The 17,965-nt window shown below is 27.6% G+C and overlaps 1 protein-coding gene across 3 annotated transcripts in view; it reads right to left on the bottom strand.

The window, feature by feature from the left end:
• Positions 1–17,965, bottom strand: part of LOC107451958 (chloride channel protein 2) — a 168,695-nt gene that overhangs the window by 19,111 nt on the left and 131,619 nt on the right. For all 3 annotated transcript variants that reach the window (XM_016068320.4, XM_087154575.1, XM_087154576.1), the window contains 3 exons: positions 12,446–12,556; positions 4,585–4,682; positions 1,405–1,520 (listed from right to left, as the gene is read on the bottom strand). In XM_016068320.4, the coding sequence (XP_015923806.1) occupies positions 1,405–1,520; positions 4,585–4,682; positions 12,446–12,556 (325 nt within the window). The remainder of the gene's footprint in view (positions 1–1,404; positions 1,521–4,584; positions 4,683–12,445; positions 12,557–17,965) is intronic.

Here is a 17,965-nt window from a genome sequence, read left to right as displayed (position 1 = left end):
ATTAAAATTAACTGAAAACAGAGTTAGTTTCAGTTTTAGAAGTAAAAATCGATTATACGACATTATCGTTTATACGACGTTTTTCGGTGGTCCCTTCGGCGTCGTATAAACGATGCTCCACTGTATATTGTTTTGTTAATCAATGTCAAATAGATTAATATAACTGGTGATTAAAAAATGTTTTGTTAGTAATAAATAATGCATTATCTGAAATAATAAAACAATTCATCATAATAAATCAAGGATAACAAAAACTGAGTAACTAAAGTGGATTTAAAATAAATCTCACATGTCAATACTCTTAGCCAGAAGTTCCAAGTTCCTTAACTCAGACATTCATTCATATGCATGTGCAACGCATTTTCCCCACCCCCTCGCAAATCAAAGAGAAAACAATATGAGCATGCCACTCTTTTAAGTTTGATTGGTACAGCTTATCAGAAACACAACTGACACACAGGAGAAAATAAAACATTTGTCCCTTCCCTGCCCCCTCTCGATCTAATTATCTTCAAGGTCAGGGGAAGAATTGAAGTTTCTCTGGGCAAATAAGGAGAATTCCTCCCCTTTCCCTTTACTCAACTTCAAGGACGAGTCAAATTTCCGCCTTTTTCTTACAATCGCTATACTTCAAAATAGCAGGAAAACCAAGGAAAATTCTTCCCGGTTTTCTGGATACCGGATAATATGTTCTCTACTGTAGTTCCCTTATTATGAAATTCTTACAAGCTCGAAAGTTCAAAGTTGGAAATATGCGATTTTAGATTTTAACTAACATTTATGTTATAAACAATTAAGGTTTATAACATATGTTAATTCATATGTTAATCAATTATTCTCAATAATTTTGTTTTTCATCAACAGAAGAATCTATCACTTAACAAATTTATATGCATAATATTTAGATTAATAACAATTAGTAACAATCTTTCATTCCAAATACTGTGTATTAAAGATTAAAATCATTTTAAAAGATGGTCAATCAATTGCAAATAAGAAACTAATGGCACTTCTAAAAATTGTCTGAAAATTCTTTGTCAAAGAAATTCTAGCATTTCGTGAAGTGGCTAATATCATTTGAAACAGAAAAGGTGAAAAGTTTGTAATGAGATTTTAAAACTTAATTTATAATAAGCTTAAACAAGAATTGCAAGAAATTAGTTATTTTATAAAAATTTTCAAGCTTCATTGAGAGCAAAGTTAATACTAAAAGCAGATTCAACAAAAAATGATAAAATTTATTTTTATAGTAAATAACAACAGTATATTTATTTGATTTCAAACTGAGTTGGAAATCAAACTAGTTTGTAATATGACAAAAATTTTAATAATTTTAAAATGCTTTATTTTAATATTCTTTTTCATTTACATTAAGTTTAGTTTAAATTGAAGAATATAACTTACTGAGAAGAAGTTGAAATAATTGAAGGCAAATATGGCAGTTTTTTTATTTGTATTATACTATCATATATTGAAGGCTGAAGTGATTGAGCAATGGCATTAGCAATTAAAACAGCAATCTGAAAAGTAACAAAATCTATCACTATTTGTTACAAAAAAGTTAGTTTCAATTTCAAAATGTAAAAATTTTATTCATAAATTATATTTTGAGCAAAAATAAAAGTTCAGAGAGAATAATAAAACTCATAAAAATATGCTATACATCATTTTCAGTATATGCAATTATTGTAAGAAAACTATCAATTCCCAATATATTAAACACATACTTCTGAATGATAAATATTGAAAAACAGATTAACTTACAATGAAACTATGATTAATTTAAAATCTATTAAGCCATAGGTATGAACTTGTTTGATTTTAAGAGGGTTGCTACTTAAAATAAAAGAATTGATAGTAGCATAAAATTCCCTGTTTTTAGCAGGCTTTCCAGATATAATTTTAAAATAATTCCTGTCTAATATTGCAATACGTACTGGCAATGCAGTGGTCAAAATATACAGCGAACCACAAAAATATTTTTAATTTGAACATAATATTGTATATTTAATTTAAAAAATATATAACACTACATCTATGTAGAAATTTGTCATCGAAAATTTTATTTCTTTGAAATATCTGGAAAAAGAAATTAGGTTTTCACAAAACAAAATTTTAATAGTGTATCAATAGAAATAATGTAGAAATTTATATAATGTAGAAATTTATATCTTCACAAAACAAAAGTATATGTATTCTGAAAATGTTTATTGTTAAAATTTTTTGTCTTTTTTATTGTTACAAATTAATAGAATAAATGTTATAATTAATAGTAATTAAGCCCAATTGAAAGTAAAATGATCAATGAAACAAAAAATAAGCTTGATCATCTTCAAATCTTGCTGGCAGGGAATATAGTAAAAAGTAAATTACACTAAAACAGAAAACTAGTACACTGTGTTAGAAAAAAAAGCGTGATTTATTTTACTCTCCATTATAAAATAAATTATAAATTAGAGATATAAACATAATTGAGAGTGAAAACAAGATGGTAAAATAGTACAGGGAAAAAAGCATAAATTATGTAACTATCTTCTATTATGTTTAAATATAATAACAAAAAATAAAAAAGGATTAAAAGAAGCTCGTAATATCTGTCCATTTATTATAAAAAAATTTCGGAACAGATATCAGGGGACGATCAAGGTGGAAATTGGGGCTATTTAGTCGCCTCTCTACAATGTTCAAATTTTTTTAAAAAAAAAGGCTCTTTGCAAAATTCAAATTTTAAAAACAGCCCATTTACAAAATTTTAATTTGTAAAAACAGCCTCTTCACAAAATTTCACTTTATTAAAATTATTGTACAAAATTATTTCATGGAGGATTCTCGGGAAAACAACCAAAAACTACGTTATTTTAAGACAGCATCATCACAAATTAAAGGACTCAAAACTTAATTTCAGAATATGGATACCAGTATCTATATTGGTTTTATATTCATCAATAACTTAGACACTGAAGTGCCCATGTCTAATTTTTCTAAGTACTTCCACTTTATTTTTAATTGATAAAGAAATACTTTTTTTCTGACTGACGTGAAGGCATCGTAGGAAAAACAGAAGCAAATCAGCAAAGATAACTTAATAAAAGAAATTTAACACAAATAATAATAACTCAATTAAAACTTTACAAAAATTATATAGTTAAAAACTTAAAAAAATAATATGTTTTAAATGATTTTTATTGTAAACCAATTATTTGTTTGCATAATTAATGACAATTTTTAACATTAAATTTTAACTGCAGAAGAAATATGTAGCAGCATTGAGTTTTTTCATAAATCATTAAGTTAAATGTCACTTTTCTGAGAAACTGCTAGATATTTTTTTTAAAAATATTTTTTATTTGAATTCTCTACTCCTCAAAAATACTTTAACAAAAAGTTATATTTTTAAAACCCAAAATTTATGTGTTTTTTTTTAAACAAAATATTGATTTTAAAATTAATTTTAAAAAAACTGACAATTAAAACATACTATGTCAACTTGTGTCCTACAATGAGAAACACAAAAAATTGTATTGAAAATTGCTATTTTTCCAGAAAAATCACCCAAGTTAACAATTTTGCGTATGAGCTAGAAATGAAAATTAATGTCTTATCTATCCACAAATATTTCATTAAAACAAATTAGTTTAATCAGAAAAACAGCTTAAGTGGTTAGCAACTAGTTTTAAAATTTTTTGGTTGTAAAATGAGTAAATAATTGGATAATTTAGATCTACAATGTGCATTTAAAAACTTAAAGAAACATTTAGTCTGGAAAATTAGTAAAAGCTAACGTTTTGATGAATAAAACAATTCAAAAGTCAGAGCTCATTCTAGGCAGGGTAAACAGGGCGCAGCACCCTGTTGCCCTTTTTGTCAAAAGAATTCACCCTGTTGCCCCTCAAGTAAAATAGTGCCCTGATGTAATAGACTCCATACCCTTTTTGCCCTTTCTTTCCTCAACCCTTCTTTATTTCCCTCCCAAACTCTACAATGGATTTCTTAAACTTTTGTTATTTTCAACTCTTTTTATTTAGTTTGTTGTTGATGCCAATACATAGATTAATATGGGAAAGGTAAAATAGCCATCACACCCCCTTGTTGAACTTGTCTTTGAAAGTTTGCAGTTACTTCCACTATCATTAAATCATAATTATTATTAATCATTTTAATTATTAAATCATAACTACAGACACTTAAAAACATACATTTATTATTTTAACAATATATGCATGCATTTTAAATAAACTACTAAGCTAATTAGTTCATTAACTCGGTATACATGTTAATTTATTAATAAAATTTAGTAATTAATATGATTGCTTTCCTTGCGACTTTTTTTAAAGTAAAAAAAAAAATCTTTTACTAATTGACAACGTTTTTTAATAGAATGTGTAAGACCCATCGAAAGAAATTATTGCCTTTTTAGAATAATAATGCCCTTTTTTTAAACTTTTGCACCCTGCCCTTTTTTCTGCCTAGAATGAGCTCTGCAAAAGTGTGTCACTCTACATTTTATGGGTTATTATAATGAAGGTCAATTTTAATAAAAATATAGCAACAAAATATTCTAAAATAGCTTAAAAATTATCTTACTATCACAGGCAAAATATGAGACATTTGGCCAGTCAACTCAAACACAATAACAGACGTTGATACAGTATGAGTGGCACTCCCAGATAAAGCTGCTGCTCCTAAAATATGTGAATTCATAGACAAATTCTTAAAATATATACATTTATAACATACATAATGGACACATAATGAAATAACTCAGTAGGTTAAATTTCAGTAGACATTTTGTTTAATATAGCATGTGGAGGAAAAAATTAGGTGTTCGGGAACCCTAAATCCGTTTTACCAAAATGCATGTATAATCTTAAAATTATCCAAAGTAGAGAAATATCACTCTTTCATTATTCAGAAAGTTAATTGCTTAATAAAAATAAAAAATAATTTTTTATTTGTATCCATTATTTATAAGTGATGTATTTTAAATAAGTTGTGTAAATTTTCATCATGACAACTTGCATCATAAAATTAAACTGTAGCAGACAAAAAAAATATTTTTATCAAATTGCATAAAAATCATTGTTTGTGGAAATAAACTGATCAGCGGTGCAAAAGTATCTCAGATTTGTTAAAAAAAATTGTTCTTCAGTTTTATTTGAGTTAAACTTATTAATGTTTAAATTGACTGCAAGGAAACACTTTGAGTACCATTGCAACTTTAATACCTAAAGCAAATAAAAATATCTGGTAAGTTTCTCTGACTGAAGTTTTCAAAACTTCATTTCCAAGGGAAAGATATAAAAAATTCTTTTTTGAAACAATTTTTGAAGATTTCTTTAAAATTGTATCAGCTATATTATTTTCGTACATATATTTTCTTTTTATGATTACTTCTGTTAATAATCATTCACTAAAATTTTAAAACAAGTTTAAATTTATATTTTATAATTAAATACCTACTCAAATTCTGTGTATACTCATTGTTTTAAAGGTTATCTGGAAATTTCTTTTCTAAAGCAGGCAGTACAGTGTAACGCCCCATATCCGGACGCCCCTTTCCCGGACACTTTTTAACAATCAAAATAAACAAACATCTCTCCATCTTCCCCTTTCCTTAAAAAAAAAAAGGTCTTTTGACACATTTTTTTTCTAGCTTGCACTGAACCTCTGATTTATGCATCAAACCCATAAATCACCAGAAAGGGGAAGTGAAGATCTACCAAGACCATTGAGTGACCATTAGTGACACTCCTCCGTTGGAATGTAGGAAAAAGACGGAGATTTGTTTTCAAAAGACCGCAACTGAGTCCCCTCCCCTCCTTTCTCATGCAGGTGGCTAGTAAAAGAGGCATTTCCTGGAACCTTTTTATTGAAAGAAGAAATACTGTGGAAAAGGGTAAACAGGGCAAGCGTTAAGGTGGAGTAAAAATGGAAAATTTGAATAAGTCTAAAAGGATACATGTCCTTGAGAAACAAAACATTCGTTCTTCCCCATAGGATGTAATATTTAGGATGCGGGGGGAAAAAGGGGGTAACATTCTTTCTTTAGCAGATTCTTTCAGTCATAGAAGAAAAAAAAAAGAGAACCAGATCATGGTGCCCCACCTTTATGCTTGATTGATAGCCAATGATTGGAGGAAAAACGATAATTTGTTACTTCCCCACCCTCAACTTAAATGATCTCCTCTTTACACTTATTTTCTTTCACAAATAAGGAGGAAATGAATTTCTCTCCTCCACCTACCCACCTTATTGAATGGCGGGAATTTCCCTTTCTTGCTTGAATCATTCTAGTTAAAAATGGTGGATCATTATTTTCATGTCAATTTTTTTTCGTTTTCTATATTTTAAGCAATAATATTTTTTTTCTAATATTTCATATTGTATTGATTAGATATTCTAATACTAAAACATTATTCCCCTTAAAAATAATGTTTATTTATTTTTTGCTTCTCAGATTCAGATCGTTTATTAAATCATTTTAAGCTTTGTTTACCTTGGGATTCTATTATACGGAAAAATCTATTATACGGACTTCTGGAAGTCCCACCGATTCCGGATACGCGACTTTACACTGTATATATATACATAATGCAATTTCGTGGAGAAACACTGCCCTGGTATATACACCCTGCCATCAAATATTGGCTAAAAAGGTTTTTTGCTGCACCATACACTGCGCCAAATTTTACTATACTAACGCAGATATTGATTACAGACTTAACACATGTTCTAAATACGCATAAATGTAATTTATAGTTAAATAAAAACCAATAAAAGGATATATAATATGCAAAAAATAGAAACAATCCTACTATATAAAATGGATTTCAATAACTTTTAAGTAAATATCAAGCATTTTCTCATTTTAATTAGAAGTAACCATTAAAATATGAATCAGATAATTAATATAACAAAAATCATAAAATAAGCATTAAAATTGCTAAAAATAAAACGATCTTACTTTTAAATCATCATTAAATGATAAATTAAAAAGAATATTTTTCAAAGAAAAACTCAAGAATAATTTATTTAGATATCACATATCATTATACATACATATCACTGAGCTTAAAAAAGCCTTCAAAATCAGAGCCCTCTGTATCAGAGCAAAATAAGTTTATCAGTTCATTGTTATATATCATATACCCTATCACAACACTTTCAGCATCATTTTGTCACGGGATGATTTTTGCTTTTTTGAAACTATTTATCACAGTTCCTTTTTTAACAGCTTTCCAAGCTTGGGACATCCATGCGGTGACCTCCTCATAACTTGTTCGGCGCATGCGTCTGGATTTAGTGTAGGAGTGGATTCCGAGCTTTGTTCAGTACTCCTACAGCCGCCTCACTTCTTGCTTGAAAACCCCATTGACAGTCAGGTCAAGAGGTTGAAGTATTTTCGTTAGGCTGCCGGGGATGACAGCAAGTTCCATGCATAATTTTTTTTCTCACAAATCTTTAATAGATTTAACTTTATGGGAGCACAATGAGTCGAGGATTAATAATGGTTGGAAAAAAGCACCTTCACACTTTTGATACATCAAATTCAGTCACTGCAGCATTGTATCCTGGTACATCCCCTTTCATTTTCACTACTTACTATATCTTTAGGAAAATCACCTTATGGTATAGTTTTCCACTTGAAGATTAGCAACGGGGTAAGCTTCTCCCTCATTACAGAACATCCTAATTCACAGCTAAAGGATATTTTTCATGACCTGTGGTCACTATGGCCAAGGATTTTCCCCCCGTTTCTTCTACAGTCCTGCTGGGAGGGCAGTCAAAGGAAAGCGAAACCTCATCCATGTTTATTAATTGAACGTGATTCAGTCCACGTTCTTCCATTTTTTAGTGACGAAAGTTTAAAAATAATCCTTTTTTTCTGTCCAATCAGTATGCAATTTTTGCCCTACTGTGGTTTTTGGCGCACAGACAAGTTCTTTCACTTCATAAATCTGAAACACACAACCTTTGAAATCCAGCATACCTATCTGGCTGGCAATCAATTTCGCTTGTATGCGAATTCGGACTGTAGAAAGGGACAACCCTTTGGCCCTCAGCTCTTTAATACAGGCTGCCAGGTTATCCTCCAGCACTGGCCTCTTAACAGTGCCATTACGCCGAGCGCGCTAAGTCCTGGGTTAGTTGAGACAATATTTCCTTTTTCTACTTTCACCTCCAGATGCACTGTTCATCAACATTGAATTTTTGAGTAGCACCCTGATTTCTTCAGCTCTTTTAATTGCTAAGAGCTTACGTATAACTTTTCCTCTTAAAGGGAGGCATTTGAAATTTATAATTTAAAAACAAGTTATATTGAAATTTAAATTTAAAAAAAAAAAAAAAAAAAAAACATAAATATTAACGAAAGAAGAATATTAAGGAAACAAAAATATTAACAAAACAACTCTTCACTGACCTTCAGTTGAAAGTTTGAAATTCTTCTTGAACATTTTAATTGTAAAAATATTCAAGGACATTTTAAGCTCAACAACACCCTTTATTCATCAAACATTCAAGTGTTTTTAACAACCAGCTGAAGAAGAAAAGGGAGTGGAGAGACATCCCATGCTTTCTGACAAAAACCATGACAAATGGAAGAGACATATTTCTCGGAAAAACAGGGGAGGGGGAGCATTTGTTTCACAGGGAACATCATAACTGATACCACCCTGATTTTCTTTATTCATTCCTTTCTGATTTATGCCTCTCCACTCTATACCCATTCCCTTTACACAACAGCTGTTCCTATGGCAGAAGGGGAAGAGACTTTTGTTCTCTTGCAGATAGTGGTCTCCAGAAAGTGATTTCAAGAAAGGATAGGAGAGTGTGGGGAAGGGAAAATTCCAGGTGCATTGACTATTTTTTGGGGTAATATTATGCATGAAAAAATAAAAAAGCTCTAGTAACAAGTGGAAAAAATAATGATGAAATTTTCAGTGGGGCTTCTAAAAAGCAAAATTAAAAAAAAAATTAATACTATACAGGCCGCCCTGTTAGATACATCTTCCTACAATATTTTCAAGTTTTAAATCAATAATGCAGCTGCCTATCTCTGAGAAATTAAGGTAATAATAAATAGATCTTTTAAAACTGTTATCAAATTTAATATTGCTTATTTTTCTCCCATTAAATGTAATATTTCTCAAAAATTGACTTGAGGTAGTTTTGAATAGAAAACAATTAGTGAAAAAATACCCTTGTTGTCTGGGTAACTTTGCCTATTAAGTTTTTGCATCTTTACTTAAAGAGAAAACAAAATATATTTAACACCTTAAATCAACTAAGTATACTCTCCCCTAAATCAGGAATTAATTAGCTCCTATTAGATGGTAGAAAAGTACACAAATTATTTAGAAAAAGAATATTGAAACAGGGCAAAGCAATCTTAGTTTAATCTAGTTGTTAGTATTTGAAGAAAATAAGTATTTATAGAACTGATGTTATTTGAAAAAGCTACAGGTTAAAAAATCTTCCTCTAAACATAGTTATCACAATTTCTAGCAAACACATCGCATCTGAAAAAAACATCACCAAAAATTTCAATTATCATCATATAGAGCACACCACTGTAGAGGCAGCACTCTCGTTTTCTTTCCACTAACATACAATGAAGTATGAAATGTCACAAGATTTACTCAATTATAGGTATAAGACTACATATAAATCCCATAACGATTTGCTTTCCTAATTACATAATTTAAGTTTGATATTAAATAAAAGTTATTCACAGTTAAAAGAAAGATATCTTTAAAAATGCAGAATTATGGGCACCACATCGATTCTTATCAAGTATCACATGTGTGAAAACACACATGAAAAATAATAATCTTTAAAACATAAAATCTATACTTAGAAAAGAGTTATTAGTTATAAATCTTTTTTTTATACAATTACTATAAAAAGAGAGAATAGAGAAGGATTCTTAATTACAGAAGAAACATATATAACTAATCAGAATCATAATTTGAGAATTTGTACACAATAAAAAATAAACTATAATAAAATGAGAATCAAGCACCAACTTTTTATTTATTTTTCAAATATTTCAAATCTTATATTTAATCAAATCCATTAAAATCAGATTCTTCACCTTCAAACAAAACAGACATTGTAGTTCATCATTGAATTTATTTTACACGTCATCTTTGCCAACCGACATCAAGTAAAGAACAATTAGAAGGAATTATCCCCCACATAATGTTAAGATAAAAGAAAAAAAAAGTGTATGAATGGAATTCTGTAGAATTAGTAGGGTAGATAAGTTAAAGAATTTGAAGAAAGCAGAGCAATATGTTGAAAGACATGCAGTCCCCCTTTTCACTCGCTAGGTCACTTTATTCCAGGTGCAACCAGGAAGAATAACTAGTTCATTCACTAGCTACAATAGTAACGGTCAAATGTAACCACAGCCTATAAAATGCAGATTCCTCAGTTACTTGCAACCTTCAGTAACGAAAATGAACGGCTAAAAAGAAAATGAATGACTATGGCAGTCATGAGAGAGGCGAAACTTGCAGAAGATGTTCTGCGACGTCACAAATACTTATGACATCGACAGCATAACTTAAATTTAGTGTCAGAAAATTCCCTCTCCTCTTTCTACAGAGAAAAATTTGAAAATCTGAAGGGAGAAATAAAATGTTTATTTATTTCTCCCATCAATCTTCCGTTTTTTTAATTCTTATTTCTAACATACTGTATACATTGGTTAGATAAAAAGGAGAAATTTTTAAATCAGCAATAAAAAAATAAATAAAAAAGAATTTCAACTAAAAATATCTGCAGAAATTGGATTGAAGCATAGAATAAAAAGATTTTATTTTCTAGTTTTGAGACAATTTGAAAACAAAATATTTATAAAGAATATATAGATGAAGAGAAGAGAGTAAATAATATAGCGTGCTAGTTTATTGTTAAGTTACAAATCGTAATTCATAACCCCATTTGTTGATGTCATACGGTTTTTGTCCATATAAAAAATTTCTAACTCCCCGGATTTTTTATAAAAAAAATATTATGAAATAGACTTGTTATTTCTGAAATTTTTTTTGAAAAATCTGTTTTTGAATAACTCTACTATGATTGCAAAATTATCATTCCTGGCTTGGGGAAATCGCATCGACTGCATTGGCACATAGCCTGCAAATTGCCACAGGCGAACTTTTAAACACAGATTGGTCATGGCCTATCTACTGAAAATTATTGTAGTAAAAATTTAATAAGAATTCAAACACAGTGACAGCCATTAATAAAATTCACTGATTTGTAACAACAGCCGATTTTTAAAATCAAATCTGCAAGAACAGAATCATTGCAATATCAAAACATGTTAAAAACATTCTTTAATAAAATTATTATCACCATTTTATATAATCAAGCTTTTGGAGTCTTTATGTCTTCTTTTGTGTGCGATTATTTAGAATTTTTTTATTTTCAAGATTTGAAAAAAGTGTGGCATGTAGATAAAATATTTCAGTCTGTCACCCACAAACAAAAAGAACAACGCTACAGGTGAGAATTACACTTCTTGGTTAATATTGAAGGGTCATTAAAAGATGAAGAATGAAACAGAAAGGGAAGTGTAAAAGGGTTCCAATGAAAACTGCTAATGAAATCAAGGGTATTGAAGTTATTTCCATCATTATTCAATTTCAATAATAATCAATTACTTGTTAACCCTCATTGTTTAAAAAGAATAAAGCTATCCTAGGAGGATTAACAAAGAATTTAAATGTAATTAAACTAAATTAATTGAATGCCTTATGTATTTAATGAGAAAAACATTAACTGCTCTGTTAGTTATTTAATCAAAAAAAAAGGGGGGGGGGGCAGAATATGCAAACCAGTTCATGGGCATATTATATTAATATTAAAATATGAATAAAGATTAAGTTTACATTTATTTCAAGTTCAATTTGTTAGTTAGTAATATGCCTAAATAGTAAAATTTGAGTATTAAGAATAAATTTGAAAAGTGTTAAAATTTACTTTTGATACTCGATGTAATATTAAAAAATTTTTCTTGAAAGTTTTTTTGTAGCTAAATATACACATTTTTATATTTGATTCGCATCATTAGTCATTTTAATTAATAGAATTGGAAGGACAATTAAAAATTTAGTGTACTTTTTTAGATTTTCAATGATGTTTGAAATGGAAATATAATTGTTCCAAAGTCTTATAATTTTAGAGCAACACGAGAATAGAATCATTAAAATTTATTAGAAATTAATATGACTGCATACAAATATAGCAGCAAAGCTCATTTGTTTATTCTGTCAAATCCAATAAGCTTTCATAGTTAAAAAATTGATTTACCATAATTATCTACAGAAGACGTAATGTGGGATATAATGTCACGGTAAAATATAGTTAGTTTTAATCTATGGCATACATACAATATTATATCAAACATCTGAGAAAAGTATAAGAAACTTACCAACTACAGCATAACCTCCAGGCAAAATTTTAAAAATATTATCTCCCATTCGTATGCCCTCAGGAAACCAAGCAGCCATGCACTCTCCTACTAGTCTTCCAAATGCTGCCCCTGAAAAAATTAGTAATTTGCATAGGCAAATTAATTTCAGAATTTTCTAAAAGAACATTAATTTAAATATTCTGATCCTATCACCAAAATAGTTCATATCAACAAATGTAAATCAAATCTATAACTATAAACGAACTGAAAAGAAAAAACTTTAATATATAAAAACAAAATCTTGAATATGATATTGAGGATTCCAGTAAATTTAAATGATTGTTAAAGATTCTAATTAAATAAAACATAAAATTCAATAATGAAATAAACTATAGATGTTCTATAATATGACAGAAGAAGCCAAGAAATAATTTTTAACAGTGTTGTACTAATTTTTTTTTATGGAAATAAATTACTGAATATAGACTGAGAATTTTTGGAAGTTTAAGTGGGGGAGAGGGTCAGTTTATAATCAGACACAATAATTTTCCAAAATTTTATACAATTGCAAAGGAAACTTATAAAAGAAAGTAGAGAAAATATCTTTTACTGCTTATTTTTCATCCTTAAGGGTGAATGTCAATACCCACTTATCACATGGTTTCAGGAAAATCTGACCAACTTTACTTCAAATTAAGAAATCATTTTAAAATTTTAGAATATCTGGAGGAGGTCGTTTAATGATTTATGTATTAAGCAAAATTGTTTCCATCTTTTAAAAATTTCGATTTTAAAATGTTTGAGAGCAAATGAGTCATAATTGCTCATGAATCTCGAAGATGGAACTGCTAGTCCTATTACGTTACAGCTTTCCAGTTTAGTCACATAAATATGGTTTTCAAAAACGTTTTTGAGGTTTTTAAAAAAATAATTATGCACACATAATTCTAGAATTTATACACACATAATTCTAGAATCTTTTCCGCATCTATTTTGTACTATACTTTTAATGATAGTTCTTGTTTTTAAAAGATGGCCTAATTTTTCCGAGAAGCTACAATAGCTCTAAGAGCAGAAGTTGCCAACTCTAAAGACATTTACTTTCTTTCACTGATCTCTATTTTCCATTATGTAGCATCATTTTTAGTGACAACCTAAAAAGTGGGAGAGCGTTATATAGTTTTTTTATAACTATGTTTATGATTAAAACTTCAATTGTATTACTTTGACAAAAAATTTAAAATTCTTCATTATTTTTAAAGTTAAAATACGTAAGAAAACATTATTTGGAATATAAGCAAAATTAGTTTAATATTAACAGAAAAAGGTTGCTCAAAGTTGGTTAGTTAGTTAAGCATGCTAATAATTTATCTACATTTCAATAATAATAACTTTATATTTTAATAATTTTACATTTTAATAACTTTTTCAAGTTCTTTAATAGTGATGCTTTCTGAATTCCTATGTTTTCTTTAAATATAAAGTGCAGGAAGCACATAAAAAATAGTTGTAATTTAGAATAGTGGAGTGCACTGTTAAAATAAAAATTGTTAATCACTTTCAAATAAATATATAGAACATTTTTCAATGAATGCATTAATTTAATGTATTTAAAATTTGTCTTTAAAATCATTATTGAAAATAATATAAAACTGTTCAAAATAATATTAGATTATTTATGCATTTAAAAAAAACTTGGAAAACAGTTAAAAAACATTAGTTAACTAGTAAAGTTATTTTAACTATTAATTAGTTTAAAAATTTATCTGTATTAATAGAACTGGTTGTTAACAGTTATTTTTAAAATGTAACATATTTAAAATCTTTTATTAGAGTGAGGAAAGAGAACTTTTCTAATTAAATACAAATAAATTTCCTTTTGCTTGCATGTAGTCTGTCACTTATTACAATCATTTTAAAATATTTACGTTTAAACTCTAACTGCACGGTGGTTAGACTAACTGGCAAACAGCAATCGTTCCAACAGATTATGTTAAAAAAATATAAATAAATAAAACTTATTGTTTTTTATTGTTAAACTGATTAACACATTTTTTTTGTTTATTCCGACACACTGTTTCCCCCCCATTCATAAAGATAGGAGGAAAAAATAGCACCAAAAAAAAAAGCAATGGGAAAATGCCCAGGAAAAAATCCCCAGTACTCATTTTCCATACTTTAAATAATTTCAATTAATGCTTGAACAATAGAAACTTTATAAGAAACTAATATTTTAACACATTTTAATAATAATAAATTAAAATAATAATTACTCGTTCTTTTATAGCATTAATACTATAATAGTAGTAATAATTACTATTTCCTTTATAGTATTTTGAAAATGAGTATTTCTGAAAAGAAATTGCTTCTCACCTGACACTTAATACAGTAGGGAACCGATTATCTGGAACGATCGGGAGCCGTTTTTTTTTATTGTTTAACCTAACTGAAAAAAAAAATAATACTTGGAAATAATCTTAAAACGAAAAAACGATGAAGTAATACACTAATGATTATTTCCAAAATGATTGTAAGGTAAACATCTTTCAAAAAAGAAAGAAAAATCTTAAAATCTTATGAAAAAAATGTTTTTTTTGTTGAAAAAATGGCGGGAAAATGTATCGAATTTCGTCCCGGTTTTTTGGTTTTCGATTTTTTGATTTCCAGATAACGAGTTCTGTACTGTATTAATTTACAAAGTCTAGTACATAAAAGAATATTGAAATTAGACTTAAATAATAAAAAAAAAATTTCTCTAAAAAATTATACTTAAAATATTTTGTCATTGAAATAGTTCTTTTTTTTTACTTAGTAGGAAATAAGTTCACATGTTAATTATAAATTAATACATATTAGACCTTAACATCAATTAAAAAAAAAATTTTAAGATTATTCACTTCAGACTGAATTTAAGTTAAAATCAATTCAATTTTGATTATACTTGCTCTTTTTAAAAGCAACAATAGTTTAAATAATGAATTTTATTATTTGTTAACTTTCAAACTTTTGCTTACTTTAAATCAAAAATCTAAAAATACAAATATATAACAAGTAAAGTAATACCACAATCATTAATTGGTCATTAAACTCATATGTAGGACTGGGCTATAAATCGATATATCGCGACATATCGATTTAACGCCTATATCGGCAAACCGATACAGCAACTTTCATTCCAAGCGATGCATCAGAAATCTGATTTAAGTCGTCGAGTGAAGAAGACGATATAACGATATAGCGATACACGCAAGGACTTTCTCTTACGTTCCGATGCCAACTCGCGCTGTGGAAGACGATATTGTTTCGTTATGTTGAGACGGCCTTGACTGATGAGCGGTAGAATCAGAATCACTTTTGAGACTTTATATCGTTATATCACATGTTCGTTTTCGCACCTTCGCGATTTGAAATCGTTTCTTGTAGATTATTTTCAATGGGATTAACTTCGCGATCGCCGTCGTAACCTTGTTCTGAACGCAATCTATTATTGAAAAGAATTTATAAAGAAAAGTTTCTTCATTAATTAGATAAGTTTTTTATTTATTTTCTGACAAAACTTTTTTTTATATTTTTAAATGTGAAAATTATCGGAAATCTAATTTAAGACACCCATGAGGAATTAAATTACAAAGTAAATAAGTTTGTTAGGTTATTTTTTTACTTTCTTTTAACTTATTAAAAACCTTTCGGATAAAACTTCTAATAATTTAATGGGCTTCTATTACTGATTTTAAATTTATAAATCTTGAGTTGTTTTTATTTTTAGAAATAAAGTTAAAACAAAACTTATTTTTTGGACATAAGTCAATAAACTTTATTTGTTCAAAAGAATTTGAAAAGTTTGCGAATTTTATTCATTTCTTTTTTTTTTTTTATCAATTACTACTTCGTTTTATTAGAGAGTAAAATCATAATTTTTTTTTAAATTTTCGTTTTATATTATTAGTTAATTAGCTAAATATATTACCGAACAAACCGCTAAATATATTATATCACAATTCTTTTGTTTTTATCTTTAAGAATTTAATTCAGAAACTTTGCCTTACTTTGTTTTTCGTTCGTTCATTATTTAATTTAATTTAATTATTTATATGAAATAATAATAAAAATAGTGTTTAAGATGCATTTTTTTTCTAAAATTTATTTAGCTCTTTGTTTTAAGCATACAAATAATTTTTTAACGAACTTATTTTTTAAAATTTGTTCCTATGCTGTTAGGTAAATATATTGATAAATTTCACTTTTATTTATTTTTTTATTTTTAAACTAAGAAATCTTTTGTTATTTGCGTGATCATTTTTAGAAAATATAACAAAACTTGTGTTTACTTCTTCATTAAGAATTTGAACATTACGATCGAACTTAATAATTCTATAATTATTTACGCATAATAGTACAAGCAAATATTGATTTGTTAAAAAAAGTTTCTTTTTTTAAAAAAAAAATATTTTTAACACTTTGTTTTAAGTGTATAATGAATTTCTTAACAAACTTTTTTTTAAATTTTCTCTCAATAATTTCAGCTAGATATCTTTATAAAATTCCCTTTTTATTTTTAAACTGAGAAATCTTTCAGAGAACGAAAATTTTAAGAAATTATTACAATTCTTATGTTTACTTTTTAGTTTAAAATTCGAACATTTTTAATTTTAAACTTCGGCTTTTAGTCAATCTAACTTTTATTTTAATTAAAATATATTTTGAAATTTTAAAATCAGCTTTTGTTTAATAACAATATTTTTTTTCATTAAGGGTGATTTAGGGGTTAACTTAAATTAAGACTGCTTATACCTTATAAACGATAAAGAAGTGCAAATATTTCATTCTGTATCTACACACAGTTTTTCAATAAATATTTTAAGTAAGATTTGTACATCTTAGTCAATTTATTTAGTATCTTTCTTTAGCAAAACATATATATTTTCAAATTTATAAATTGATTTAAATCAATATGCGTATGAAGTCTTGATAGAAATCTGACTTTCTGTGCCTTAAAGTAAATGAAATTCAAAAATACTATATCGCGATACATCGCTATATCGCGATGCAAAACTGACGATATATCACGATATATAATTTCTAATATCGCCCAGTCCTACTCATATGTCATTAACCAGTTATAAATTTTTTTTAAATTTTTCACATCAAAACATAATCATTCTTTTTTTTGTTATTACATGATTACTTTTCTGGTGCTTTTTTTCGTCGCTCATGACAATTCAGAACTTCTTTTCACAGATCTTTTTCCATTAATGCCTCCATCAATTATTCCAATTTCTTTTTCATTTAACATTCTTTTACTTTTCTTAGGCATTAATTAAGTTTAACAAATGCAACAAAATAAGTTGAGAATAAAAAATATAAATCAATAAGCCAAAATGGAAACTTAAATCAATTTAAATTTTTTCTGGTAGTAAATACATCTAAATTATCAAATTCAAGTTGGAGGAAAACTTTAATAACATATGTATGTTTAAAAATTCAAACTGAAAAATAACTCTTTGTAAAACAAAGGAAAAGAAATGATAGCTTGACGTT

Source organism: Parasteatoda tepidariorum, chromosome 11 (genome assembly GCF_982258835.1).
Source record: "Parasteatoda tepidariorum strain Cologne lab strain chromosome 11, Ptep-v5.0, whole genome shotgun sequence".
Taxonomy (NCBI): domain Eukaryota; kingdom Metazoa; phylum Arthropoda; class Arachnida; order Araneae; family Theridiidae; genus Parasteatoda; species Parasteatoda tepidariorum.
The sequence above is the reverse complement of the archived record's forward strand: the minus strand, read 5'-3'. Positions and strand labels throughout refer to the sequence as shown.